We start from the raw sequence: 27,879 nt of genomic DNA, 5'->3' as shown, positions 1-27,879 counted from the left end.
GCTAATTTCAGGCTGCGCAGGGGCTATTTCTGCCCTAAACAGCTGCTAAGGGCTGCACACACGCAGTCAGTTTATCGTGGATTACGCTGGGCAGCAGAAGAGTAAATAATGCGGGGGACGGGACACATGCCACAGATACTTTGGAATGCACAAAAGAACGCGATAGGGATACCCCATTGCTGCTTTACATCCTCCAAGGAACACAAACTCTGCCAACGTGCTAGCTCCCATGAAAACTTGCAAGCAAGCATTCCAGAGCAGTCCTAAAAATAATAGTACCACCTTCACACGGCGCACTGCGTGAACTGGTAGCAAGTGTTGGACGCGCTGGCTCTGCGGTTAACCAGCTCAATGTAGGGTGCTTGCTGTTTGCAAAATAAAGAAGTGGTTACTGTTAATCACAGCAAGCAAAATAGTCGCAAAAGTCCTCTGCCAGGTATCACAGCGATGTATTAGCTTATTTTAAAATAATATTTAATAGCTAGGTGATGCTAATTTTATACATGCATGCATATATACACCGTTGCACCATCTTAGCAAATTCTGCTAGCCTATGTTGACAGGGAAAATACAAAAAAGACAAAAATAAAGAGCCCTCTCCCCCCTGCAATTACATGTTCTTAACCAAAGCAGTTTGAAATGTCAGTCAAAGGTAATTCCTGAGAGGCCCCCCCACTCGCTGAGCTCCCTTCACTAATTAACAGATCATTAGGAGGAAAGAACCCCTAACTGTTCCCCCTCCGCACCACATACTGCCTTAATTACCTTTGTGAAGCTACCCGTTTGTCTTGCAGTCATTCTCTCCAAAATCCCAAGTGGATCGACTCAACAGGGAGAAGGGGAAAGAAAAAAAAAAAAAGTATTTTCATACACACATTTATGAAAACCCATAATCTTCATAACTGGCAAAGAATTGAGGGACTGAGCGTTTCCAGCAAGATTTAAGAGAGGGGATAGCAATAAACCATGGCAGAGACAGAAGTGACAGGGGACTAAAGGAACAAAAAGCTCCTGGGATTACAAATGGGGGTGCATCACTGCAACACTTTCCCTTTGTTAATTTTATCATCACTTCCTAGTCATGACAGCTGTGGGAAACAACAACACAGCCACAGCTGTTGATTTCTTTTTCAAGACCATTGGAACAGGCACCTACGCCTTGCCTTTCAAAGTGCTTCCTTGCAGAGCTCCTAATGAACAAGGTCTCTCCAGGTTTACGCCCAATTGCCACGTGAATCCACTTGGAGATGAAATGTAAGCTTCACTGCCAGTTGTCTTACAACAGAAGTTAGATTACTCTTCTTCTCCCCACTTCTCTTCACAAATGTTAAGAACAAAAAAGACCCCACAGCCCAAGCTGACATCTTCACAGACCTTTTGTTGGATGCACCTCGATAAAACACATTAAAACCAGGCAAGGACCACTGATGACACGCGAGACGAGAGACAAGGATTGCCAAGGAACCAGTTCATTTACTATATTCCATTTCCAGGGCTCTGCTTTCTACTTCAGGCTTGTGTTTCACGAACACCTTTTAGGATAAAAAGCTTCAGAGATAATAAAAATAACAAACAAGCAAAAAAACAGTCTCTCTCCCAGTGCCAGGGAGAGTATTTTCCTTTCCAAAGTGAAAGCAGCCAACCATATACTCGAAATCTCCACGTAAGTTAGCATATCCTTAATTTTGGTCCCAAAGTGAAGCAACCGAGAGACTCCAACACACAGAATATCCCAAGTTGGAAGGGACCCACAAGGATAATGAAGTCCAACTCCTGGCTTCGCACAGGACTACCAAAAAATTAAACCACATGTCTGAGAGCATTGTCCAAACACTTCATAATGTAGTAACCGACTTTTTCCATGAAATAAGCCTTCGGGAGCTCCAGCATTTCATTTCTTCATGCTGAGAAAGCTTTCAGCTATAACTCAGTAATGATCAGGACTCGTGGTAATTCCCATCTATCACCTGCAGGACACTCGGGTCTCGATAACAATTCAGTCCACTCCTGGAACACAGCTCTGAAAGGGAAATGGCCCCATGAGAGCCAGCTGATGCTCAAGGACAACCTCTTCAAAGCACAAAAACAATCCACTTCGCTTGCAGAAAAAGTCAGTAAGGTATGGCAGAAGATCTGCATGGGTTAACACGGAACTTGTGGATGAGTTCAGAAACGGAAAAATGAAGTACAGAGAAGGTAGAGGCAGGAAAAGGAATGCTTGGCAGGAGTAGAGAAACATTGCTTGAGCAGACAGGAGAAATTAGAAAAGCCCAAGCTCAGCTGGAATTGAAACTACAGGGGGATGTTAATGGTCAACAGGAGGTTTCTACAGGCAACAAAAGGAAGACTAAGAAAATTGTAGGTCTGCTGCTCAACAAGCAAGGAACCTAACGACAAAGGACCCCAAAAAAGACTTAGGAACTCAATGTCTTCTTCCCATCATTTTCTTCTGATGATGTCTGAGCCCCGTAGAATACTGTAGAAGGGAAGCATTACCCACATGAAGGTAAGATCAAGCTAGAAACAAACAAGTTGGACATGTACAGACACACAAAAGCAGATAGCATGCGTTTTCCTGGGTCCCCAGGAGAATTATGGAGGCAAGTTTTCCTCCCAGAAGCCGTGTCCATCCAGCAGAGATTCAGAAATAGCAAATCAATCTGACCAATTTGATTGTCTGATTGACTGTAAAGGAGTTGTTTGCCTCGACTTTAACAAGCTTCTGACACAGTCCCTCAAAGTATCCTTAGACCTAAACCGGTAATATATGAGCTGAATAAGTGAACTATGAAGTGAGTGACACAACAGCTGGGCTCACAGGGCTCTCCTCAAAGGTACCAGGTCCAAGTGGTCTCTGGTGGAGTCTCTGCAAGATCAGTATTGGGTGCAAAAATGTTTGTCTTTGTTCCACCATCCTGGCTGTCAGTAAAGTGCCCCCTCTGCAAATTTCCTGAGGATACCAAATTGGGGAACTGGCTGATATGCTAGAGGGGAGATCTGCCGCTCGGTGAGACCTCGGTCAGCTGGAGAAACAGCCTGACAGGAACCTCATGGAGTTCAACACGGGCAAAGTCCTGCATCTGGGGTGGACTAACCCCATACAGGCTGGGAGCCAACTGGATAGAAAACAGCTCTTCACCATCCCCCAGGGACAGAAAGGTGCTGGGGGGCAGGTTGCACAGGAGTCAGCAGCGTGCCTCTTGCAGCAAAGGCAGCCAACTGCATACCTCGTGGGCTGCGTTAGCAAAAGCAGAGCCGTCAGATCAAAGGAATTGATTCTTCCCTTATACTGGCCCTTGTGGGACCACATCTGAAGAATTCTGTCCAGGCTGGGGTTTGTCTCTACCAGACAGAGGTTAACGTGTGGGAGTGAAGTCCAGCACAAGGCTACCAAGATGAACAGTGACTGGAGAACAGGGCACATACAAAGAAAGGCTGAGATAATTGTACTTGTTCGGCCTTAAGAAGGAAAGGTGTAGCTGCTGCTATCAGCTACCCAGCTGCAGGTTACAGAGAAGGCAGAGACAGACTCAGAGATGCACAGGGACAGGACACAAGCTGCTGCTCCAAAGAGGTTCTTCAGATAGAATTTTCAACAATGTTTATAGGTGCTCAGAGGGATTCTAGAATCTCCATCCTTGGAGATATTCAGATCTCAACTGGAAAAGACCTTGAGCAACCTCACCTACAGTAGTCTTGCTTTGAGCAGGGAGTAGGACCAAAAGACCTTTAGAGGTTCCTTCCAACTGACACGATCAACAAGCTCCCAGCAGAAGCAATCAAAAACAAAAGTCTACAACTTGGCCCCAGCGGGTAAACGCAGTGAGACTCACCACTCCTCTATGGCTTTAGAGAGAAAGCTTTGACAAATTAATGTAGATGAAGAAATGAGGGGAGGGCAGAAACCCCAAACATTTACCGCAATGAAAAACAGATGATCAGATTTACTTTGCTTACCAGAAACCTCAAGCTGCACACATAATTCCTTGGAAACTCAAGGTACGCAGAGAGCACCCGCACGCACATAACTGCGTGTGATGTCCCATCTTCACTCGATTTTCTCTGCTTTCAATATTTCAGTCAGCGTGTGGTTTAAGATGCGTACCACTACATACTTCACATTTTGCTTAGTGCCAGTGCAAGCAACAAAACAAAGTTTGTGTTCCATCGCCTACGCAAATCTTGTGCAGATCTCGTGGCAGATCTTGTGGCTCGCTACAGGATTACAAGAGGTGTGCATGCACGTGTGTGAAGGAGCGTCCAGGTTTGGTTTAGCTGTATATGTGAAAAAACGATGGAACTCTTCTGCAATACATCTTGTCAGTTTTTGTAATCACCAGAGCGTAATTCAGCATGGCCAGGGTCCTACAACTGGTTTGCAGAAATGCAGCACCCTGACAACAGCATCTTCAAATGGAAGTGAAAAAATATTCCCAGTTACTGTTGAGTACAGCCACTGCTTTACAGAACAACTCTTAACAACGTAAAATTAAATACCTGAGAGTCAATAAATTGAAAAGTCAAAATTTCAAAAATCTGTTATGAGCTTTTTAAAAATTCTATGAGCAGTTGGCATCGCTATTTTGAAAAAGAAAGTCACATTTCTACCGACTGCTAGCATGTTTCTGATGAATGAAGATGCATCAGAGAGAAAGAAAGCACAAAGATAGAGCCCACACCAAGAAATTCTGCTCTCTGTTTCTTTCTTGATCCTATACAATGCGCCTGACCTCTTCTGTTTCTCGGGAGCTCTCTCCAGTTTAGAGCTTTGGAAGAAAACATTGCTTAGCCTTTGACATCAACACACTAAATTGCTTCTGCTCAAATTTCTAAACGTTCCACCTCCACATCACTGAGAGCTCACTCTTAAAAAAATATTTTAAAATATTGCTAATGCATCCAAAACCACTCCATTATTGAAGCATCCATTACTTGAAGATATCTCTAGACTGTCATGAAGAGCGTGTGAAGCAGCTCTGGTGCACGATTATAAGATTTATAACATATTTTTATATCTTCTTTTCATGCGAGACAACTCTCTCCCTTCAAGCAAACTACATTCAATAGACTCACATAATAAAGTTTACACACAGAAAAAAAGCAAAGGAGTCACATAGAATGTCTGCAAACTATTCAAGTGAGGTTTACGGAAGAGCCTGCAAGGTAAACAATTGTTCCTCCTGAATAGCAGCATATCATCCTCAGAGACATTCAAGAAGAGCTAGGTTTGATTAAAACAAAGGAGAGGACTACTGCGCAGCAATAGGAATAAGCGGTATACTGTTTTCCCAAGGAAGTGGCACGAGGACCAGTGTCTTGCTTAAGAAAGCTGGCCTGCCAAAAAACGAAAGCAAAGCAGAGAGTAAGGATATCAAAAGAAAACAAAGATAAGGAGCATCACCTGCCAGCGACAGGATCTTTGACGTTATACTGTCAATAACTCATTTCTACATTTTCCAACACTGCCTTGGTGCGCTGTTTGAAGAATCATTTCAGGTTTCAGGAGCAATAAGCTTCCCCTACCCACCCGCCCCCCTCCAAATTCCCAGGGACGGTTCCTCAGTTAACAACTAATTTACTCTTCAGAGGGCATGACAGATGATAGACAACTCAAAACTCTCGTGCTATTTTTGCAGGGAACCCTTTTCATTATATAAAAGCTCAGTGGCCTAAAATTTGCCTCCAATTATAGTCTTTGACTAATGTTCAAATTCAGAATATTTTGAGCAGGATTCCTATAAATACACAAAGAGAGGCAAGTGCACAGAAATATGCTCTACACACTGCAAAACTGTACAGAGTTCAGTTTCTCTTTGATAGAGCAAGTAGCAAACTGCCTGTTTAACAGTAAGATAAGACATCATTTTATTTAATTTTCATTTTTGCTACTGGGGTACTTGATGTCATGCTAACAAGACAAAAAGCAACAGCAGTCAAACAAGAAACAAAAATATTATCCCATAGCATTTTTTTTTCAATTAAAGTTTTAATAGAAGACTGCAAGGTCATTGTCTTCTTCTGAGTTCCTCTTCTAAGTTCCTGCTCCTAGCGGCTGCAACTGCACTGCTATGTAGGCAGCATTTGGAAAGCTCAACTAAAAATATGAAAATTATAGCGTAAGACCAACCGTAACACTAGGTATTACCTGGCAATACTAAACCACATCAGCTCACGGGGAAGAGCATACAAACAGGCAGCGGTGCTACTCAGAAGATGCTCCGACTTTATACAACCTCAGAGCATCTGGGGCCAAGTATGTTCTTCCAATGGTGTTGCAAAACACGTTAAGTAGGTGTTCTTGGTTTGTCTGGGACCCCTTTCTGAACAAGCCACAAAGAAAGGCATAGCAGTAGAGGTCTGAAACCTGATAAACCTCCACAGATTGAAGGGCAAGAAGAGGGAAATCCTTTTACAGTTGCCCGAGGGGAAAAAATAATTAAAAAAAAATGCAAAGAACTTCCCCCTTCCCTTTCCTCGCTATCAGTTGGTGGTTTCCTCTGTTCACGTCTATTCCCCAGGGACACCGCCCGCACGAGCCTCCCAGCGGCTTACTGAGCAACGTGACAAGTACCTGCCGTGCACGTGCAGCAGAGGCATGTGCGGTGGGGTGTCCTGTTCTACAATTTTCGTCATGCACCTGCAGGTGGAGGCAAACACAGAGCGAGATTGGGCAGAGCAAAGCCAAAGAACCACGCCTTGCCTTACAGAAGGATGGGATGAGGCACAGCGTTTATTCTGCTGTCTTGCATTCATCAGACCTGTCCTGCCTAGCATCAAGCCATATACCAAATGGCAGAAACATCATTCAGCTACGAGCAAGAAGCGATGTTACTCATTCCAGTCTTGCCGTCAGCTGGACACCACCCTCCACTGTGCCCTGCCTGCCCTTCCCCTCAGCTCCAGTGTCACAGAAGCAGGGTTTGTGCCAGCCTGTGCTGCCCTGTCCTCTCCCCAGCCACTGCTCGTCTCACAGCAGCTCTGATCCAGTACAATGCTAGCATGAGACTGAAAAGTTGCAAGGGAAAAGGACTCTGTTGGGACTGGTGGGTATCCCTGTGCTGCAATCTAACCTCCAGCGGGATCACGAAGTGTATTAGGAAATACAAGGAGGGAGACCCAAAGCCCTCTGAAATTTTAGTGATCTCCTGCTGTCAAATGTTTTCAGACACAATAATTTCTTTTCATATTGAGATCGTACCTTTTTCTTTCACAGCATTTCAACCCTCCACATCTTTTATATAGTTTTCTGCGCTTTCATTACGAAACAGTATTTCCTTCTCCCAGCCTACTCTCCTCCAGTTAAGCACAGCCCTCCCTTCCCTCCCCCTCAGGGAAGGCAGTGTCCTCCTCCCACCCCTGAAGAACTCCTGTTATACTTTCACAACACACAAAAGCAGTAACAATAAACCACACTCTTTTTCCTGGTCGCCAACTGCTGTGCTAATATACTATGTTGATTCTTCTCCTTGCCTTCACTTCCCCTCTTTAGAGATTAGATTTCATCACCTTCTAGCGCATATCTGCTTTGAACATTCGGAAGCATAAAGCCAAGGCAGGGAGGCTCATTATGTACCAGGGCAAAAGCTCATCCATAACAACACTTTCGGTGTGCAGAGCTCTGGAAACAAAGGCAATATGTATGAAAAATAAAGGGCAACTTCTTTCCCTCAGAGGTAGGCTGTACAGAACAAGAAATATGCTTATCCAGAAGTTTGGAAGCTTAATTATTTTTAAACTTCATTGCTATTACTAAACGAGTCCAGCTTAGTAAGCTGTTTTCACGGCTGTATATCATTGCTCTCTGTTTTAGGAACCACTGATGTAACACTAATAAGCTCGCATCCACAAAATACACCAACTGCCACGCTCGAGGAGGCTCTGCTAGCTGGCACATCCTTTGGACGCAGAGCAGAGGGCTCTCTCAAACCTCACCATACAAAACCACAGTCATGTTGTGGGTCGTAAGTATTCATAGCTGTTGGTAAGGCAAAAAAAAAGTTACCAGAACTTGGAAGTCAATCTGATACACACTACCAGGTTCCCTAAATGCCACAAGAAAACAAGCATGGTACTCCGCAAACGAGTTTCTCAGCTAGCTGAAAGAACAAGGATCCTCTCACATTCCCAGCCTGCTCAGGACAACTTTCACAGAACTCTTTAACAAACCTACTGAAAGGAGTGATTCATTGTCTTGATTCAAGGATGTAACCAGGCACCTTACAACACAGGGGCATGGCTGATGTGACGCTGAAGAATTACACAGGTAGCATTGCACATGAATATCTTAAAAAACAACTCTGATCTGTTTTCTTTTTCAAGTTTTATGTATATAGATCTTTTAAATCTCATTAGAAGTAGGTTCGGATAATCAATACGCAGAGAAACAGCAACTAAAATACAGGGAAGTTTCAGATCTTAGCCGCGATCTATTTCTTAAGTTGACGTGCACATAACCTAACTGACACATATTAAATTTGCATAGATCCACTGTACCATGAAGAAAGAAAAACGCTTTCATTAATTCCTGTCCAATTTTTCAAACTTGTACTTGCCCATTTAAATGTCAGTTTAAAAACAGTACACGCTTCTTGGTTTTGCTTGCTGTTCTTAATACAATGGTTAAAATATTGATTTTAGAACAAGAGTAATGTTGCTCACGTGCTAACGCACAGATATAACCTGAAAATACGAGGTTCATCACTGTAGTCTCTCATACAGTGAGCTAATACACTATAAATAGCCATCTATATATAAACACCCCAAATGTGTTTTTTCAAGCCATACCAATCACGTATACTTACTCAGCGTGAAACTACAGCAAGCTCTTAATATTTTAACCAAAGCTTATCCAGGTAGCAGTGCATGCTTCAAAGGGATAACGAGCTCTGGTCCCGCTCATTAAGAGCTTGTCTTCATGTTTCTAGCCATTCATTCGTTAGTAGATATATTAATGGATATTTCCCTTTGGATCCCCAAGGCTCTACCTATCTTTACCTCCAATTATTCCTTGATTTTTTTCTGGCTAATATTACTATTTTGTTCAAAATAGATTGATTAAATACGGTGGTGTCTAAGACCAAATCTCCTTAAACTCATTCACGCACGTCCCCTTCAGCTCCACGAGTCGCTCATGGTGCGGAAGGCGCAGGATGTGGCCCAGCACAGCCCTGGCAGCGCAGGAACCGGTAGGTCGGCCTGTTTTAAAAGATAAGGCGGCCACCTTATCTCCGCAGAAGGCGTGCAGTAATGATCGTGTGCGTGTGTGTGTGTGCAAATCTGGTTGGTTGCGCGCCTAACGCTAAAAAAAAAAAAAAAAAAAAAAAAAAGGAAAAAAAAAAGGGGGGTCGGAAAGAAGCCACAAGCTGACAACTGCAGGCAAATTCCCCCAGGAACTTTCCCCAGCTCCAGCCCCCGAGCCCGGGGGGGGCTGCGGGACCCCGGGCGTGTCGGGGCCCTCCCGGAGCTGAGAGATTTGAGGCTCCCCTGGGGGGGGGGGGGGGAGCCCGGCCCGGCCCCGGTTGGGGGAAAGGGGAAGCGGCGCCAGCGCCTTCCCCTCGGCCAGGCCCGGGCCCTGCCCGCCCCGGGGCCGCAGCCTATGGGCCGGGCCCCCGCCGCCGGCCTCCACCGGGCCGGGCCGTGCCGGGCCTCTCCCTCCTTCCCTCCCCGCTCCCTCCCAGCAGGTGCCGCCCGGGGGGGGGTGGGGGGGGGGTGGTAAAACGGGGAGAAGGGGGTCGGGGAGGAGCCGTCGCCTCACCATGAGGAGGACGAGGCGGCCGGGCTGAGGCGGCGGCAGGAAGATGGCGGCTCTCATGGTAGACGAGGCGGCCGGCGGGGCGAGCGGCGGCGGCTCCCTCGCGCTCGGCGGCCGCGGCGGCTCCGCACTTCCCCCGTCGCCAGGAAACGCCCGCGGCCGGCCCAGCGCCGGGGCCGCCGCCCGCCTCCGCCACTCGCTTCCGGCGGGCTGGCGCGGGGCGTCACGGGAAATGTAGTTCCGGGGTGGGAGGGGGAGGAGGCGGCGGCGGCGGCGAGGTGAGTAGCGGGGCGCTGCGGCTGCGGGGACCGCGCGTGGGGCTCCCCGCGGGGGGTCGGCCCGCTGCGCTGTTTGCGTAGCGGGCGGGCGGACGTTACGGCTGTTGCGGAGCGGGCCGGGCCCCGGCTGCGTGGCGGGCGGGTGGGGGGACGGGGTGGGGGCGGTCGCGTCGGGCGGCCCTGGTGGGGTGGGATGAGGGATTTGGGGTGCCTCGCTTCGTCCCCGCTTAGGAAGCCTATTTGTGCTCCGAGCTGGGCTGTGAGGGGATGGGCGGGGGCTTGTGGAGCTCCCGCTGCATCACAGTGTGGAAGTTGGACCCCTTCACGCCCCGACAGGCGTTATGTCACTGAGCGAGTTACACCTAAAGTTCACCCTCGCCCAGTAAAACTCCAGGTTTTGCGCGCAGGGCTTTCTCAAACAGCTCGTGGAAAGCTGCGCTTGGCGTGCTTCGCATCGCCAGCATGTACACAAGCGTACGAGGAAGTGTGAGGAGGGAAACAGCGCAGCGCCATATAAAAGTCCTCGTGTCACATTATTGCAAGTCAGGCCCCGTTTGGCCTCAAGGAAAAGTTTGGCTCAGTCTCTCTGTGACCCTGCAAAAATCACTTAGCCCCTCAGTTTCGTGGTGTGAGAACACCTATATATATGTGTGTGTGTGTATACAATATATGCATATATATATGTACGTATATATACACACACATATTTCATAGAATTATAGAATGGCCTGAGTTGAAAAGGATCTTAAAGATCGTCTAGTTTCAACCCCCCTGCTCTGGGCAGGGTTGCCAGCCACTAGAGCAGGCTACCCAGAGCCCCATCCAGCCTGGCCTTGAATGCCTCCATGGATGGGGCATCCACAACAATTTTAACAACCCTGTGTTTTGCTGAACAGAAAAATGCTGTCACCCCGATTATCTGTGTAACACAACATGCTATGAGCATAGTTTGGTGTGAAATTTTACATAACTTGAAGACCTCTTGCTGTCCCTGCATTTCAGATGTCTTGATACAGCTAACGTTTCCGTACATGTTAGCTGAAAAAAGAGAAAGTGAATGATATTCTTGATTCCACTAATATAGTGTATGTTACGAATAATGCCAATTATATAACTTTTTATAAACAGATCATGTAGTTATTTCCTGATTTTTTTTTTAATTGTTGTTTTTCATCCTGTGCAAATAAGCACCTCATTTTGCTGTTAATGAGGATCTTTATCAAACCAGATATCTTCACCTGATATATTCCATATACCGATTCATTTGCTTGCCATATACATGAGAGGAATATTTAAGGAAAGTTATGTATTTTCCTTTTATAGTTCCTCTTAATATTTCAGAATTTCTCTGATCCAGAATCAGAGGTCTGGATCAGAGACCTAATTTAAATTAGGTCTTTAAATGCAGTGATGTTACTGTACTGAGAATTACTGTAGAGGCATTTGGGTGCTTCTCTTACCTGTAGGATTATCGATGCTTTATATGGATGTGACTCTTCTTGTTTTCATCTGGAAATGATGAATATTTTTATTAATTCTCCTCAGTATGCAGGCAGTTTAATATTGCTTATTTGTAACTGGAATGCCTCTGGTGCTTTAATAAGATCTCCAATACTTGCTGAATTTTACACTGCTACCCCCTGGATATTTTATTTTGTAGTTCATTTATTCATTTCTGTTCCTAACTTGTTTGGGGTGACTTTTTAAGGACTGTCAGCAGTGTGGATTTTTTTAAATAAAATTCATGCTGATCAAACTGTATGGTTAACATCAGGAGAGTTGGGCTAGGCTAGGCAAAATGCAAGTTTTTTCATAATTGTTACTTCTCGTCATAACCTTTCCAACCTTTCCTCATAACTGCTACTTTCTGTTATAACCTTTCCAAAATAAAGGCACAGCAGATATGGCAGTAAAAATGCTAACAGAGCTTTGCTGACGTGTTCCAGCTCCCGTTACTGCCAGTTGTACACTGATGTAGACCTTAGCTTGGAAGCTAGGTCATGCTTCACTTCAGGAATTAGTCCATGTTTTGTGCTTCCCAGTATGTTACAACTATTGTAGTCATCCCCCTAATACAATAAAAACAGAAAGGTGTTGTTAGAGTCTTGTTATTAAGTTCATCCAGTGACGAGACACAAAGGTGATTCAGGGACTGGAGCACCACCCCTGTGAGAGACTGAGAGAGCTGGGACTGTTCAGCCTGGAGAAGAGGAGGCTCTGGGGAGATCTTATCAATGTCTATAAGTACAAAAAGGGAGGGTGCGATGAAGACAGAGCCAGGCTCCCGTCCGTGATGCCCAGTGCCAGGAGCAGAGGCAGTGGGCACAAAATGGAACACAGGAGGTTCTGTCTGACCATCAGGGAGCACCTCTGTGCTGTGCGGGTGACAGAGCACTGCCACAGGCTGCCCAGAGAGGCTGCGGGGTCTCCTCCCTGGAGATCTCCAGAAGCCGCCTGGACGTGGCCCTGGGCACCCTGCTCTGGGTGTCCCTGCTGGAGCAGGGCTGGGACCAGGTGGCCTCCAGAGGGCCCTGCCAGCCTCAGCCATGCTGAGATTCCTATTTAGGATTTCTTTTGCTTGGTTCCATTTGACAACGTAGAAGACTGAAATGTGTTAGAACCAGATGATGCTTGTCCGCAGCATTCCTTTAGTGCTTGAGGAAAACATGTGGTTCTTTACTCTGTTGAATATGCCAGGTAATAAAGCTTTTTGAGGGCACTCAGAATTGGCAGTACAAGAGGTAGAAGCAGTATTCTTCACTTGTTTGAGAAAATTGTCCAGAGTATTCAGATTCAGTAAGCAGGCAAGTCATGAGGAGATACCTTCCAACCACGTATCTCCAGACCAGCTGGAATGAAAGCAGAAGAGAAAATCTGCAGGTAAAATAAGTTTGGGGATAACTTTGGGGAATAAGGCTACTAACTCAAAATTCCAACAAGTGTGCAATTCCAGTGGTGCATGTAGGTCCACTTAATAACATAGAGACTACTGATGTATTCTCAGTGTCCAGGGGAAGCTTTTGGGGAAAAAAGGTGGAGACAAGTGAAATACAAGCTGTAGTCTCATACGCCAACTGCATGTTAAGTTACATAGCACAGGATCCATCTCTGCAGCCTTCTTCCTTCTTTCCTCCTGTTGGGATCACAGCTGAGTATTGTTGTGTTTCTTTCATATAGCAGGCAAATGTATATAGCTGTAGGAATTATCACTGGGGAGACGATGGAGGTGCTGCAGCTGTATAACTGACACTGTTTCATGTTGTCCCACTTGGTTGGTTCAGATTTGCCTAAATCAGAAATGCCTCACCTACTTTTGTCCAATGTAATGTAAGGAAGGTAACAGAAAGCAAAAGCCATACTACTGTGCTGGGAGGAAAAGTTTTGCTTGGAATGAAGTGTATAAATTGCGTGTCCTCAAAAGGCAAAGAGCAGATTTATTGAGGCACTAGAAATGTTTGAAGAAATGTTATCTTTAAAATGAGAACGGTCATGCATTGGGCCTTAAAGTATGTTTGGGCTTGTTTGGGTTTATGTAAGCTCTGTCCTCCCTGCATTGTCGTATGTGCATCTGCACTTTTATTGACTTTCTTAAGCACCAAGTCAAGCGGAGCTTTTCTGTCATTTGTTGTGGTGTTTTATGACACTTTGTCCTTCTTCCATGGCCTTAAAGCTGGAAATGTTCTTAACCTCCTGTCACATTAGACTCCCTTCTGTTGTCTGCTCCTAGAAGTTAATAAAGCCACAAATCCATCAGTGACTTTGTTTATGAGAAAGAACGTAGAATCACAGAATGGTTTGGGTTGGAAGGGACCTTAAAGCCCACCCAGTTCCAACCACCTGCCATGGGCAGGGACACCTCCCACCAGACCAGGCTGCCCAAAGCCCCATCCAGCCTGGCCTTGAGCACCTCCAGGGATGGGGCATCCACAGCTTCTCTGGGCAGCCTGTGCCAGTGCCTCACCACCCTCTGAGTGATCACCTAGTTATGTGGTAAAGTAAGCATGCAAAAAATGTTTGATGTTTTTTCTGAAATGTAGAGAGGTTCACTGGAAAGGAAGGAAGCATTCATGACTTCAAGAGATACCAAATGTTGTCACATTCTGGTGAGGTTTGCAGTGGAAGAGGAGAGCTGCGGGACAGGAGCACATTGTTGCATAGGTTTCAGATGACCAGAAATGGATCCAGAACTATTCATGAGGAAAAATACTTACCCAAAGTTATAAGGAGCTCTTCCTCACGCAAATAACTATTGCACTCTCGCAGCCGGTCACTTCAGACAGGTACAAATGCCAGGCATGCTTGGTGTTGGCAAGTTGATTGTTGGGTAAGCGACTAGGGTGATTCCTGAAATCATTTTATAGGGGTGCCTGCAACAAAAGTTAGGTTTGGGGATATATATATATATATATATTATATAATTTTTTAAATGAAAGTCTGGGGAGCCATTGGTAGAATGCATGTTTCTGTAATGCATGTTCTTTAAGTGAGATCATTAGGCAATACCACATTTACAGCCTGGTTCTGGAGTCACTAACAGGAAGCAGAGGTGGATTAGTGAATACAGACAAGGGAGCACTGAGGAGTTCTAGTGTGTGTATGCAGGCAGACCAGGGTCTCGTGCTTCTCTAGTCACACCACTGCTAGTTTTTGTGGGTGGAGGGGTTGGAAGGTAAGGCATTTTATTTCTTATGAATGATGAACTTCATGTTGTGGCTCACGATTTTTTGAGGTGAAAATTTCCCAGAATTCTGTAGACAGCGATGACTGTGGTAAGATTCAAAGGTAGAAGTTCAGCTGTTTGATAATTTTGGAGAAAATCAACAAGTTTTCGAGCATTCTGAAATACAGTGCAGACCTGAGCTGATCATTATCTTGAAGCACTGGTGGTTCAGTGAAGATAGCAATTCTGGTTCAAAAGAGACTAGGAAGGCAAGTGTATTAAACATGATTTAGGAAAGAAATAGAGAAGAAAGAAGAGAATGCCATCCTACCATTGTAAATCCATTTTTTTTCTACATCTTGAATACCTAGTGGAGTTTGCTTTACATCTCAAGGGGAGTGGATATAACAGAACCATAAAAAGGTCCAAATAAAATGGTCACACATACAGAAAAGCTTCTGCTCGGGGAAGACCTAAATAAAGTACAACTCCTTCAGCTAAAGGAAGATACGGTTGTGGAAGATATACTACAGACATGTAAAATAATTACCAGCAGATAAGAACTGTTTGTTTACTTTCCCTTCCAGTACACGGGGTAAGGGTCTTCAAATGCCAAGAGCCAGCTCAAGATAGATGAAGGACAGCAGTTCATCGACACAGGGCTTGGTTGTGCTGCAGAACTCCTTTCCAGTGGGTGCTCAAGCTTTACATAAGCTTAAGAGGAGACTAGGCAAGTTTATAGAAGAGACATTCGTTGAAGAAAATTAACAGAATTTGCTGAGTTCTAAATACACAAAAATCAAGTCCACTTCAGGAAGTGATTTAGCTAGAGATAATTATAGGTTGGGAGAAGATTTAGAAAGGATGAAATCATACATATATTAACCCTGTTTTTTGGCATTGGCCAGTTTGAGACAAGATTTAGGACCAGGCTTTTGATCTCATTCATTGTGGCTTTTCTTACACATATTTTTCTGCTTCTGTTCAGGCTTGAAGAAGGCTTAGGATCTAGAAAGCTGGTCTGATTGCTTTAGTTGTACCGCTTGGTCAAATAAAAGATACTACTTCTGGTTATAAACCTTGTCGTGCATATGTTCACAGGCTGTTATGGCAGACGGCCACCAGATAGCAAGTACTGGACTATATCAAGTCGATACCTGATAACAAAGTTCACTGATTATTGAACTGAGGCGTGCATGTCAGCACTCTGAAGAAGGGTCTGTTGAATTTGTAGATAAGCACTATCCTATTTGCAGACTTTTGCAAAGCTTATTGACTGAAATTTATGTTGAAGGCAACAAAACTGTAATTTATATATAGCCTCAATATAGACTTTTTCTGTTTGAATCTTGACATGGGGTAGATTTAATCCATGAAATATAAATGTGTTCTATCCTGTCTTTTTAATGGGATGGTTTATTTTCTTTAGCATTGTTTGAGTCATTTTAGCATTATATCAATTCAGTTGTATTTCTTTCTTTTTCCTAGAATTGAATTCTTACAAAAAAAATGCTGGTGGTGCAGATCTGACCTATGACAATACCTTGAAAGAGTATGAATATTTCAGCAAACTGCCTCTTCAGTGGTTCCTCATTAGCATCTGAAGTGCATGCCGCTGCTGTTAATGGAGATAAGAGTACCCTCCAAAAGCTAATAGCAGGTAAATGTTTTCATTGTAGGTGCATTTTGATGACTGCTTCAAGACTGAGGCTTTTGGGTTTGGCTTATTGCTCTGATCCTTAAGATACGTTTTTGTTTCTTGATTATATGTATTTCTAGAATAAATGTAGTATTGAAAATAAGACTGATTTTTCTGACCATTTATTATTAACTGTTGCCTTTGATTGGTACTTCCAAGTGAAATAAAATAGAAAATTGGTAAGTGATACACCCAGAAGATTTATTCAGGACTCCTATTTCAGGGAATTTAAAATTCTGGAGAAGTGCTCTGGGCTGAAATATTTTGGCTGCATATCGTTATTTTTTTTAGAATTATTGATTTTTTTTTGTAAAATTTGATAAACTTGTTTTTCCAGTTGATTTGTATAGTTAACCGAGTCTTGTCGCTGCTTAGAATCGTGGGACGAAATAAGCCCTGTTTGTTCCTTCGATGCTCATACACTAATGTTTCTTGAGAGAAATTAAAGTGAAGGAAAGAGTCTAGCCCTATGGAAGCTGAAGTTTAAAAATTCCCATCCATTAAAAAGCCCAAGATTTCACCTTCCCTCTCTGTCCAGGAGCTGGTAGGTCATTCCAGGTTAGTAGTTTTCAAAAGCAGTGTATGTTCTGAGTTCCAAAAACAATCTTAGACACATTTGGAAGGCTGCCCTGATGAAGATTATGGTTTTCGGCATTTCTGATTAAATACAATTCCAGCCGATACTGTGAAAGTTTTGTTTGTTCAGCCTATATGAAAATTCCCTTCCTGAAGCTTGGTGAGGGTGAATGACTGTGAAATAATAATAGTAAAAAAACTTACTCTATATTTATGCCATTAACTGTCAGTTTTAATGGCTATAATGGACTTGATGGTAATCACCTTAAACCAACAAACCAATGTTTGTGGAAAATTTTATAAACAACAGCTGGGCAGTCGATATGCAGATGCTTCTAGAAATATGTGGGATGCAACTACTTTAAATCCACGTTTTTAGAAGTTCTCTGCCTGCACATGGAGGGGAGAAGGTCTGAGCTTTAAAATCCTGGCTAACAGTCAGAAGTGACAAGAAAGTTTTTGCTGACTTCAGTGTGTTTTTATTAATCTCACAGCCAAGTGACATATTTTGAAAACATAGAGGAAGAAGTACTTTTGTATTGCTGGTATACATTGTCAAATATACTGCAAAACAGACATTAGAACCAGATATGAAAATCACTCTACTTCTAAAGATGATCATGCAGCAACAAAATAAAAATGCTGTGTGTTATTTGTACATGGGAGAAAAAATACGTGATCCTTGCAGTCTTTGCTCTAATGGCAGAATTTGGCTCTCGCGCTTTGTTATGTCTTGACAGGATATGACACAGACTTTTCTTGTCCTGTCTGGGCAAAAGCAAGAAGTATTGCCTAGCAGAAGAAGAATGCATCAGAGTAATATTTTTAGCTGTTTACCAGGCACTGTTGAAAGTATAACTCAGTGCCAGAAGTAAATTGAGCAATTGGCTTTATTCACTGAACTCGATGACTGCACTTAGCAGCATCATATAATTCAGGACAGTACATCAGTGTCGTGTGCATGTGCTGGATTGCTTAACAACATGATGCTAACACAGCTTGCCTTTACGTCGGATTATGCTGATAGCAGTGTATCCAGTAAGAAGAAGTCTCTCTTTCACCTTCTTTTAGGGAGGGAATAGGTTCATTATTTTTGTCTGAGTTTTCCTTTTTTGGCTGCTGACATAGGAGGGGCATAGAATTTGGTTAAACTCTCTCTTAGGAAAATAGCAGCCTCTCTCCTCTGTTTGATAGTTACTTCTTTTCCCACCTGCTGCAGCTTGATGAGGCGTGTGTGACTGTATACAAACATATACACTGTGTTTTCCTATCATTCATAAATATGGACACATATGTAATCTGTCCCCCTCACCAGTAAGGTGTAATTTTAAAGTAGCAGGTGTTTGAAATAATACAGTGCGCCTTAGATACTATGTTCTTTTTGACATCCTGTACCAGTTAATGAGCATAAATAGACAAAAACAAAAGGTTAGAAAGGTTAGAAGAAAAGAGAAAGGGATTTTGGAACAAACTGTCCCTTTATGCTAACCAGTACTGATGCAGGAGTGTTTAAACAGCTTATAGGTTAAATACCATAAAGCACAGTATACGCCAAGTATTTATTGCATAATCCATATGCTGAGTCTTTGCATTAAGTGAGTTGACAAGTACTGTATGACATTGTTCTGGAATTGTATGATCTAAGGCTTTGGGGAATACTGACAGTATTTTCAGTTTTTTTTGTTTTGTTTTGTTTTACAACACTGAACATGTCTTTAATTAACATTGCCTGCAGTGTTACAACCCATCTGTATGATTTTAATCTTAGACAAAAAGGGAGCAAAAGTTAGTTTTGTGTTTGGAGGGTCGTTTTGCATTTAACACTTTTATGTAGAGTTCAGGGAAGATGCATCTAATTCTTTAATTGTTCATAAGAACACAGGAATATGTGTAATAGGCATTTATACTCAAATGTCCATTCAGTCCACCTACTCATTCTACAACCATTATTATGTACCACTCCGATACAAGTGTTTTTTAAATATCTGATACGATGCTTTATTTTAAATGTTAATTATACATTCTCAGTTGCAACTATGCAGTTCCATGCTTTCGTTTGATTCTTCTCTCTGCTTCTCTTCCATATTCTGCAGTGGGGGAGCTTGAATAAACCTCAAGTCAGGTATTACAAAAGGCAAGATTCCCACAGGATACAGGAGATGATCTGTCTTTTAAAAACAAAACAGAATTCATGTCCTCCTCCTATCCTCTCTTACTCCTGCTATGGTATGAAGAACACACAGAGATGTTAGTGTCTGATGTGACTGCATAGCCTGTGAGGAAGCAGTGAGGTCTGAATGTGGGAGTTAAATTTCAGAACTGGGTTGCTCAATCCCATGGTGTTCCTGACCTCTGTTGGCAACCAGATTGTGAAATGCGTAATATGGGCGGGGTGGGGTGAAGGTGTTGATCATGAAGAGGGAGGGATGAAACAAACTTCATTAGGCAGGCATGTGAAAGAGAATTTAATTTTGACACAGCACATTTTAATTACACGAACGTGTAAATATTTAGAAGGTTGTCTGTGCTTTTTGTGCTAAGCCCCCTTAGCACCTGCAGGTAATAGAGTAGCTCCTGATCCTTGTCCTATCTCTTACCCTGAGCACAGAGAGGTCCCTTCAGTGAAAAACCCAGAGGACTCTCACCATTCTAAGGGCCCTATAGAGGCTTGCAAGCAAAGAAAATAATAAAAAAAAAACCTGTTGCTAGCTGAAAATAGTTTGTTTACCTTAAAAAAGCAGTCAAATCACTGGCATCAAGTTTTTAAAGTCTTGCTCATTTTTTACTCAGGCTGTATGCAGTCATGGAAACCCTTTGTCATCAGCTACGTCACCGTTTGGGAGCTGGAGGGGAAAACAGATGTCTGTTGCTCCATTTGAGCAGGGCTGTACTTGAGCTTTAGGCCATTTTTGCTACTCCTATCTTCACCCATTTCTTTTAGTCTCTACATTCTGTATATCCTCTAACATTATGTAACAGAAAGGCAACTTGGAATTGGAGATTTAACTGCTGAGTTAAGAACAAGTGTCGTGTGAGCATAAGCCACGTACATGTGTCTGATCGAGAGAAATGCAAGTTTTCATATTTCTTCTTAAAAATGTACCTGATTGTGCAAGTCCCATCAACTTCAGTATATTTAAGACATTGAGGCTCTGTTAACACTGAGCAGTGGAATATAGTGATGTCTAAACTGTCAGACTGAACTACTAATACTGGAAGAACTATACTTCATTAGCTAGAGGAACTGGCATGTTTGTTGGGATCAGTGCCATGCTAGGTTATGATTTGGAACTCATTTTGTGTACGTTGCTGCACAGGGCTGCGCGGCTGTTCATAACTGGCTTTGATTTTTCTGTAGTATTCTTTGTAAAATAGCAAAGGTATAAATTTGTAAAAAAGCATTTATTGTTAGCTAAAATATTGAGATGTAAGACATCAACAGCTTCACAATATATAAATCTTAAAATACTGTTTGTTTGTTTGTTTGTTTGTTTTCTAGTAGAGGAAAGAATTACCTTGAAATTGTAACTGTGCAATGAAATTGTAATACTTTGGAATGAAAGCCTAGCAAAAATCTTTACAAGTTAAGGAAGATAAAAAAAAAAAAAAAAGAAAAAAAAGTTGTATTCCCTTGTTTAACTCATGTTACATGTTGAATTATTTTCCTAATGAACATGATATTAATTAAAAAAGTGATATTCCTTTCTGTGTACTGCTTTCTAATGCGCTTAGTAAAGAGCACAACATTTCAAGCAGAATTAAGGAATTATGGGCTTCAGAAATGAAATTGAGGTAACACTTAAATGAATATTTAAATACAAGTGCTTTTTTTCTCAAAGTTTTGGTTAAAAATCAGAATTTAAAGACAGTATCAACTATGTATGTAGTATTAGTAAAATTACATTGCCTATTTATTTTTTGATGTCAAAATGTAGTTATATATAATAGAACATAAATAATAATCAAAGACCTTTCAATTTAGCTTTTAACTCACCTTTAGAAACATTAGAAACTACATTTTTGAAAGTCTTAAAATCACTTTTAAATATGCTACCATAAAAATAAACTTTTTAAATGTCTTCTGTTTTGATGTAAAGAAGAGTAATGGGTAAGGTATAAGCAATACTTTATCTTCTCCATTCTAAACAAAGTTCAGACCAACTTCTTATGTAACTTTTATACTTGGCCCAACTGGAAAAAAATGTCTGTATAAGTTTACATATAAAACTTTCCATTATTTGGCTTATTATTATTATTTTTTTTTCATTTGGAAGAAAAACATACTTTGGTCATTTGTTTACTCAAAATCCAAGACTCAGCTGTTACGTTTATTATGAGAAAGTTTCTAAAGGAGAAGAAAAAAAAAAGAGGAAAGCTGTCAAGGGTACGTGCAGTTTCCAATGGCTTATCTACAGAAGGTGGAATCATAGCTATTCTGTATCCTCACTGAGGTAATAATACAGTAGGAAAAGATAGCATCCTATTCAAGCAGGTTGAAGTTGCATAGGAATACAAAACAAATATATACACGGTAGAAGTCCAAAAAATGAAATGGGAGAAGTAGATGGCATGTTTTAAATGAGGCTGTTGATAATACAGTAAGAATATAAGATTTGTGGAAGGGAAGGCATCAATGTGGATAGTAATTTTTTCTGTATACTTTGTATTCTGATACGTCAGTGGAAGCCATGTAGGTGAAAGAGCGGTGATACACATTTGAAAACCAAAGCAGAAAAGAAGTCTTGATTTTGAAGATAATTAATAAATGGCCATATAAATCACGATTAAAAAAAATAAATTAAAAAATATAATGATTTCAAGTCTAAGAATTATCATGTTAATATTCTCTTGCTCTCCCTCCAGCCAGAGGGTGAAGTGTCTGACGTGCTAAGGCAGATCGGAGAGCCTGAACTGACAGGAAGCACAATAGCAATGAAGGTTACTCTCCTGTATTGGGTAAATTTGATGATCTGATCCTAGAACTAAACTGTCAGGAATCATTGAGGAGTTGACAAGTGAGATTTTGGTGAATCCACAACAGGACCAGCCCTTGAGTTGATCCTGATCATTGTGTAGGACCTGTATCAGAATGCTACTAAGAGAGATTTGTAACCCTTGACCAGAGTGTGCATGCATAAGCAACAGCAATCTGATACATATGGTAACTCTAAAAACCGTGAAGCACCTTAAAATAAAAACACTTGTTAAGAAGAATCCAAAGATGAGTCTGAAGAGTAAACTCCTTGCCTGCAGCGTGAAGCAAATGCAAAATCACTTCTCAAAAGAAACAGTTTAGGAAGGTCAAGGGGAAGTAAGCATGGCTAAGCAGCAATGTGAGGGTGGATGTTGAAAGCAAGAAGGTGTCCTTCAAAAAGCATAATTGGTGTCTGAGGAAGATAGACGTAAAAAAAATATTTTTTTTCTTTAGGAACAATTTGCTAGAGGCATAAAAATTAATTATAAAACTTGCTTAATGTTGAGCATGACATGTAGCTCTAGTAGGTTGTCAAGATGATGGGGGAGTCAAAGAAGAAAAAGCCATAGATGAAGAACAAAATTAATTTTTCTGCATCTGCATTCATAGAAGAGCTTAGAAAGGTTCCTGAAAGATTATTTTTTTACAGAGCAGAAGGGCTTTTCTCCATGCAAATCACAGTCTCTAAGCAAGAGAAGGTATTACAGGATGAATCATCAGCTCTACCTGATATTCACTCAACAGTTTTAAAGGAACTCAGAAATGAAGCAAGAGAGCGAATGATTGCTGTAACTGGTAATAGCATGCTTAAACAGTGTGGTTTTTTTTGGTGAGAGGCTTGGTTGGTAGGGAACAAATGTTAATCTTTAAATAGGGATCGAGGGGAGTATCAACCTGCTTGACTCTTCTACTAGGTGAATCAACTGAAATTATAATTAAGAATGCAATTACTGGATATGTAGATAAGTATAATATGCTGGGGGGAGTGGAGATTCCTGGAAAGAAAGAGCATTCCTCTGCTGGAGTTCTTTCAAAGCATCAACAATCATGCAAACAAGGGAATATTTAAAAAGAAACATGAACTTACCTGTAAAAATTCAGTGTTCCTTGAGTAACTGTAGATGACATTCCCATGTGGGAGATGTATTTAGCATTGGAATGTGTAGAACAGTTGATACTGAGAATTTATAGGTGCTAATTTCTTTGTAGTGATGTTATAGAAATACGAAACTTTGTAGTGGGGGATGCACACTGTAAATTTTTTTTGGACTCTGAATAGGAATACAGTGAATATTTTTTTAATGATACCTCAGACTTCTTATTTACCCTAATTGCTGCCTTGCTAACCATATAAATTCAAGAAAGATCAGCAAATATTTTTTGCAGTTTCCTTTCATAATGAACTATGAAGTAAATAATGGTATTGATGCAATATTGTCATCTTTATGCTTTTTAAATAAACACTGCAGTGAATAGGCTTCAAAGCTCATTTTAGTTACAGTGTTTACAGGTTTCAGAAAGACTCTTCGGTTTACTTACTCTTGATATTTTTAAGTGATCTTTACAGCCAAGTGCTGTATAACTGTTCTAAAACGATTTATAATTCTGCCACTGCAGAAAGTTACTGGTAGTAGGTGTATTTGTGGAGTTGGTGTTTTCTAGGTGTACGTTTTTCTGTCAATGTATTTTGAAATGTCCTCTAAATGTTGGTAAAAAATAAGGTAAGAAGTAATAACTTTGTTTTTATGTCATACTCTGTTAGTTTGCTCATCCTGTTCATTTATAATAAAAGTACTATTTTACTTGAAAGTGCCCTTTAATAAAAAAGTACTACTTTTAGTTAGATATCTATAGAATTATTTGTTTTATATATATATATATTTATTTTTTTTAGGAAACTCTGAACTGAAAGATAAAGAGGACCAGTTTGGAAGAACTCCTCTTATGTACTGTGTGTTGGCTGACAGGCTGGACTGTGCAGAGGCTTTGCTGAAGGCTGGAGCAGATGTTAACAGAGCTGATCGTAGCCGAAGAACTGCTCTCCATCTTGCTGCACAAAAGGTAATTACATAAGAAGTGCTCTGCTGTTATAGAAACTTAAGGCATTCGCAACAGGTATAAAGGAGATTTTCTTGTATTGAATAAGCTTCTAGTGTTTTTAGAGGCTTTCATTATTGTAAGAGGTCAATAATGCTGAACTACATATATTTAATCAGCGTAATTGTAGCTGTCTGAAAAGACAGTTCACTGATGTTTTTAAGAACTCATACTCTCTAGAAAAAATGAGCTTTGTCTATTTTGGAATAGACATTTCTAAGACTGGATTCTGTATGCTCTCATACTTCTTAGGATGTCACCATTTGTTTCAGTGGATATAATAACGTGTATTTTTAACTGTTCATGCCATGGCTGAGAATGCGATGGCTACAGAAAAAAAATCAGTGCCAGGACCAGGAAGGAAATGCTCTACTATTTGTTTTTCCTTCTACAATTTCAGTCTATAATACTGTCCTATTACATTGTCCCAGTGAAGAGGTGCTAAAGGAATATTTTAACAATAAAAGGCAATTTAAAGCATAATCTCAGAGCTGCAGTAGCTTCTGTGTGTTTAGTACTGGGGGAAGTGTCTACAGTCACAGGAAAATAAGTGAACTGCTGAGGGAGGGGAGGAGAAAGAAAGGAAAAAGAAGCAGCCAAAGGTGGGTTGTCAAGTTAGTCGAGATGTGAGTTCATAAATTATGAAACAGAGTCTACAGAGAAATTAAAAATTCAAATTTGAAAGAAACATCTTCTTATTTACTATATTACTTTTATACGGTGTTTAAAACAGGAACTGTTCAAAAGCTGGAGTTGTTTTGTTCATGTAAGCTGCCTTTTGTTACAAGTTAGAGAGCAACTGCCTTGAGTTTTGTAGCGAACATCTATTTTTAATAACTTGTCACCTGTCCATAATCATCCACGATGTTCAACTGTTTTATATACTTCCTAATATACCTTACATTTTTTTGTGTTTATTTTAGTCAGGTTTACATAAATGTAGCTATGGTATGGTCACAGTATTTAGTGAGGAGAAATGTCAGAGACTTTTAAAATTGCTGTAAGGTTATATAACCAGTTGCCTGGTTATATTGGCTTTATATTTTATAACCTGATGAGCAAAGGAATGTTTTTATCATATTAAAGACAAAACTTTATAAATTAAAATTTCCAGATTTTTAAAATACATTTTAGCTTATTAAAACAACGTATTTTCTTGCTTAAATCTTTGTCTATATGTTTATATGGTGGATATTTGTATTACAGCTGTTCAAGGCAAGAGATATTTTGCCTTAGTGTAATATCCATTAATTACGCGTGCTCCTTGGTTCCTTTGTCATGCTGCAATCGTGAAGGCGCAGTTTGGTCCATGTGACACTTGGACCACGTTAGATGTGTTTTCTGTTGGCAATGCAACTGTAAAAAGAGGTACCATCTTTACCTTCTGCTATTTTAACAGAAGATTTTATGCAGTCACCCACTTAGTGCTTAATGTTTTAGATGTGTTTCACCATCTAGCCACATAAGTGCTTGTGCTATCATAGTGCTAGGGTGGCAAAAAGTGGTCAGGAGACAGCCCTTGCAGCTGCTTTTCATTTGTCTGACTTAGCTGTACTATAAAACTGCATTCTATGCCTTCTGAGCAGTTACTCACTATTGATGTCAGCATATGAAATTAAAATTTCATGTGTGTCTTCAGCCTTTCCTTATTAACATTATAATATATGCATTTCTGTCATGAATGCCTCCTGTAAAAGATATAAAATTTAAATTCAAAACAACTTCATGTTCCATACAGTTTTGGTTATTTAATTAATGTTTTGCATTCTTCTTATTCCCCGTTGATACTTTTGGTTTATGGTATCCTCTCACAATTTTTTTTTCCCAAAGCGAATGCTGAGATTTTATTCTGTAACCAATACTGAATGTTGGCCTTCAGGCAGAAAAAAGAAAAATGTGTGAGATCACAGATTTTTCAATTTTATTGTCAATGTTGGTTAATCACGAAGCTATACATTTATCAAGGCCACTCTGTAGTTTTTGTTGTGTTCAGCTTTGTGAATTAGTCAGTCCTGTCCTGTGTTCCTTCAAAAACCGATTTACGTGACTTTCAAAATGTCTGGTGAAAGGGGACCTACAGGAAAGCTGGGGAGGGACTCTTTGTTGGGGAGTGGAGTGATAGGACAAGGAGTAATGGCTTTAAACTAAAAGAGGATAAATTTAGATTAGATATAAAGAGGAAATTCTTTACCCAGAGGGTGGTGAGGCACTGGCACGGGCTGCCCAGAGGAGCTGTGGATGCCCCATCCCTGGAGGTGTTCAAGGCCAGGCTGGATGGGGCTTTGGGCAGCCTGGTCTGGTGGGAGGTGTCCCTGCCCATGGCAGGGGGGGCGTGGAATTAGATGGTCTTTAAGGTCCCTTCCAACCCAAACCATTCTGTGGTTCTATGAATTTTAGTCATAGGTATAACATAGGTAACAGCATTTGCAGCAGGACAAGCAGTGGTCAAGGACCTTCTCCTGGCTGTTGTAGTTTTTATTTTTAAATCCTCTTTGCATTTGCTTGTCCAAATTCTGGGATGTGCATTTTATTGAAGGGGAATTTTCTTCATCTTTGTTTTCTCTTGCTTTGTGACTCCAAACCTTGTCAGGCTTATGGATAAGAAAAACAATATACCACGTAGCAATTATCTTCTAGGTTTACATAAAAGTTGAGGCTCAAATTGTTGTCCTGTGATTAAAATTGACTATATTTTTTCTAGAAAAATTATTACATAATCTAGTTCCTACGTAGGATTCCTTCTTCCCTCCCTTTCTTTCCTCTGTGTGGTTCCTGTTACATGGTAGTCTTTTTTAATTTCCTTGGAATTTTTGGTTAATAATCAGATTTTGTATATGTTGAATGTAATCATGTGACTTCAATCACAGATCATCAGCATTAAGTTCAATGAATTGCACTGTAATTGCCTTTCTTCTCTAGGATGGGATTCTGGTTGGATAGGACTTAAATATGCAGGTGAAACATCACTCCTCTGTCACTAGATAGTCTTGTCTGCCCCTTCTGGACCATGTAATAGCATGCATGACTTACACGTCTAATTTCTGGCTACACCTATGTCATTTACAAACCTGGCTGTAATTGGTGTGTGTCTGTACATACACATATGTACATACCAGGTCTCTATTACATCTTACTTTTATTAAAACTGCAAGATTTTACTTTATAAAAGCTTCTCTTCCTCTCCTTCAAATAGGGAAAAAATGCTAACAACAAAATCCAGTGTACAAAATCCTCATTTGAAAATGCAAAGTTCTTCCTAAATTAAAGGTAGAAATTACAGCATTGCCCATATAGTCATAGAAAACATTATCGGATGTGATAGTCTCTCAGTAGTTCCTTATCATTTAGTATTTTTTTAATGGCACCTCTAATTCCTTTTTAAGTAGTTACTTTATTATTTGTAGTTACGTGGTTATCTCCCAGGTATTTTGGTGCACTCAAGTGCTTTTCCTTGTCCCGCAGGTGTCCTAGAAGCCATCTTTCAGAACTGTGAGGTGTCAAAAATAGCTCTATTTTGCTTTGGATGTCAGTAAACAGTATCAAAGGTTCTGTGCTTGATATAAATACTGTTTATGGTCTCTGACAAAAATATTTCTGATGGCATAGCTAGGAAGACCGACCCATGCTATTCCATCTTCTTTCAGATCCAAGGGGTTGGCAAAGGTAAAAAGCAAAGGTGATCTGATAACTTCAGCAACTCTAATGCGGTTTTGATATCTAGGTCATCTTTACCAATTCAGGAGGAAACTGCGGTGTCAGAACTCAAAGTCAGAATGTCATCCTTGTCTTGCCATGCTTTGTCCAAATGGCTTTTGTCACTGGGGCGTATCTACAAAGCAGTAG

At 41.2% G+C, this 27,879-nt stretch overlaps 2 protein-coding genes across 3 annotated transcripts in view; one reads left to right on the top strand and one right to left on the bottom strand.

Moving 5' to 3' along the window:
* Positions 1-9,885, bottom strand: part of ERP44 (endoplasmic reticulum protein 44) — a 52,483-nt gene extending 42,598 nt beyond the window's left edge. The window contains 1 exon segment of the mRNA XM_066992689.1: positions 9,755-9,885. Coding sequence (XP_066848790.1) covers positions 9,755-9,811 — 57 coding nt within the window. The 5' untranslated portion in view covers positions 9,812-9,885.
* Positions 9,886-9,895: 10 nt separating this feature from the next.
* The window catches only part of INVS (inversin), a 101,202-nt gene continuing 83,218 nt past the window's right edge, over positions 9,896-27,879 (top strand). Inside the window, exons 1-3 of one of the 2 annotated variants that reach the window (XM_066992685.1) lie at positions 9,896-10,029; positions 16,178-16,349; positions 23,834-24,000. In XM_066992685.1, coding sequence (XP_066848786.1) covers positions 16,244-16,349; positions 23,834-24,000 — 273 coding nt within the window. In that variant the 5' untranslated portion in view covers positions 9,896-10,029; positions 16,178-16,243. Of the gene's footprint in view, positions 10,030-16,177; positions 16,350-23,833; positions 24,001-27,879 lie in introns of those variants that run through there. The other variant, XM_048079551.2, reaches the window with a different exon arrangement.

Source organism: Anser cygnoides, chromosome 2 (assembly GCF_040182565.1).
Source record: "Anser cygnoides isolate HZ-2024a breed goose chromosome 2, Taihu_goose_T2T_genome, whole genome shotgun sequence".
In the NCBI taxonomy this organism is placed as follows: Eukaryota; Metazoa; Chordata; class Aves; order Anseriformes; family Anatidae; genus Anser; species Anser cygnoides.
Note: the sequence above shows the minus strand (reverse complement) of the source record. Positions and strands in the feature narration are given on the sequence as shown.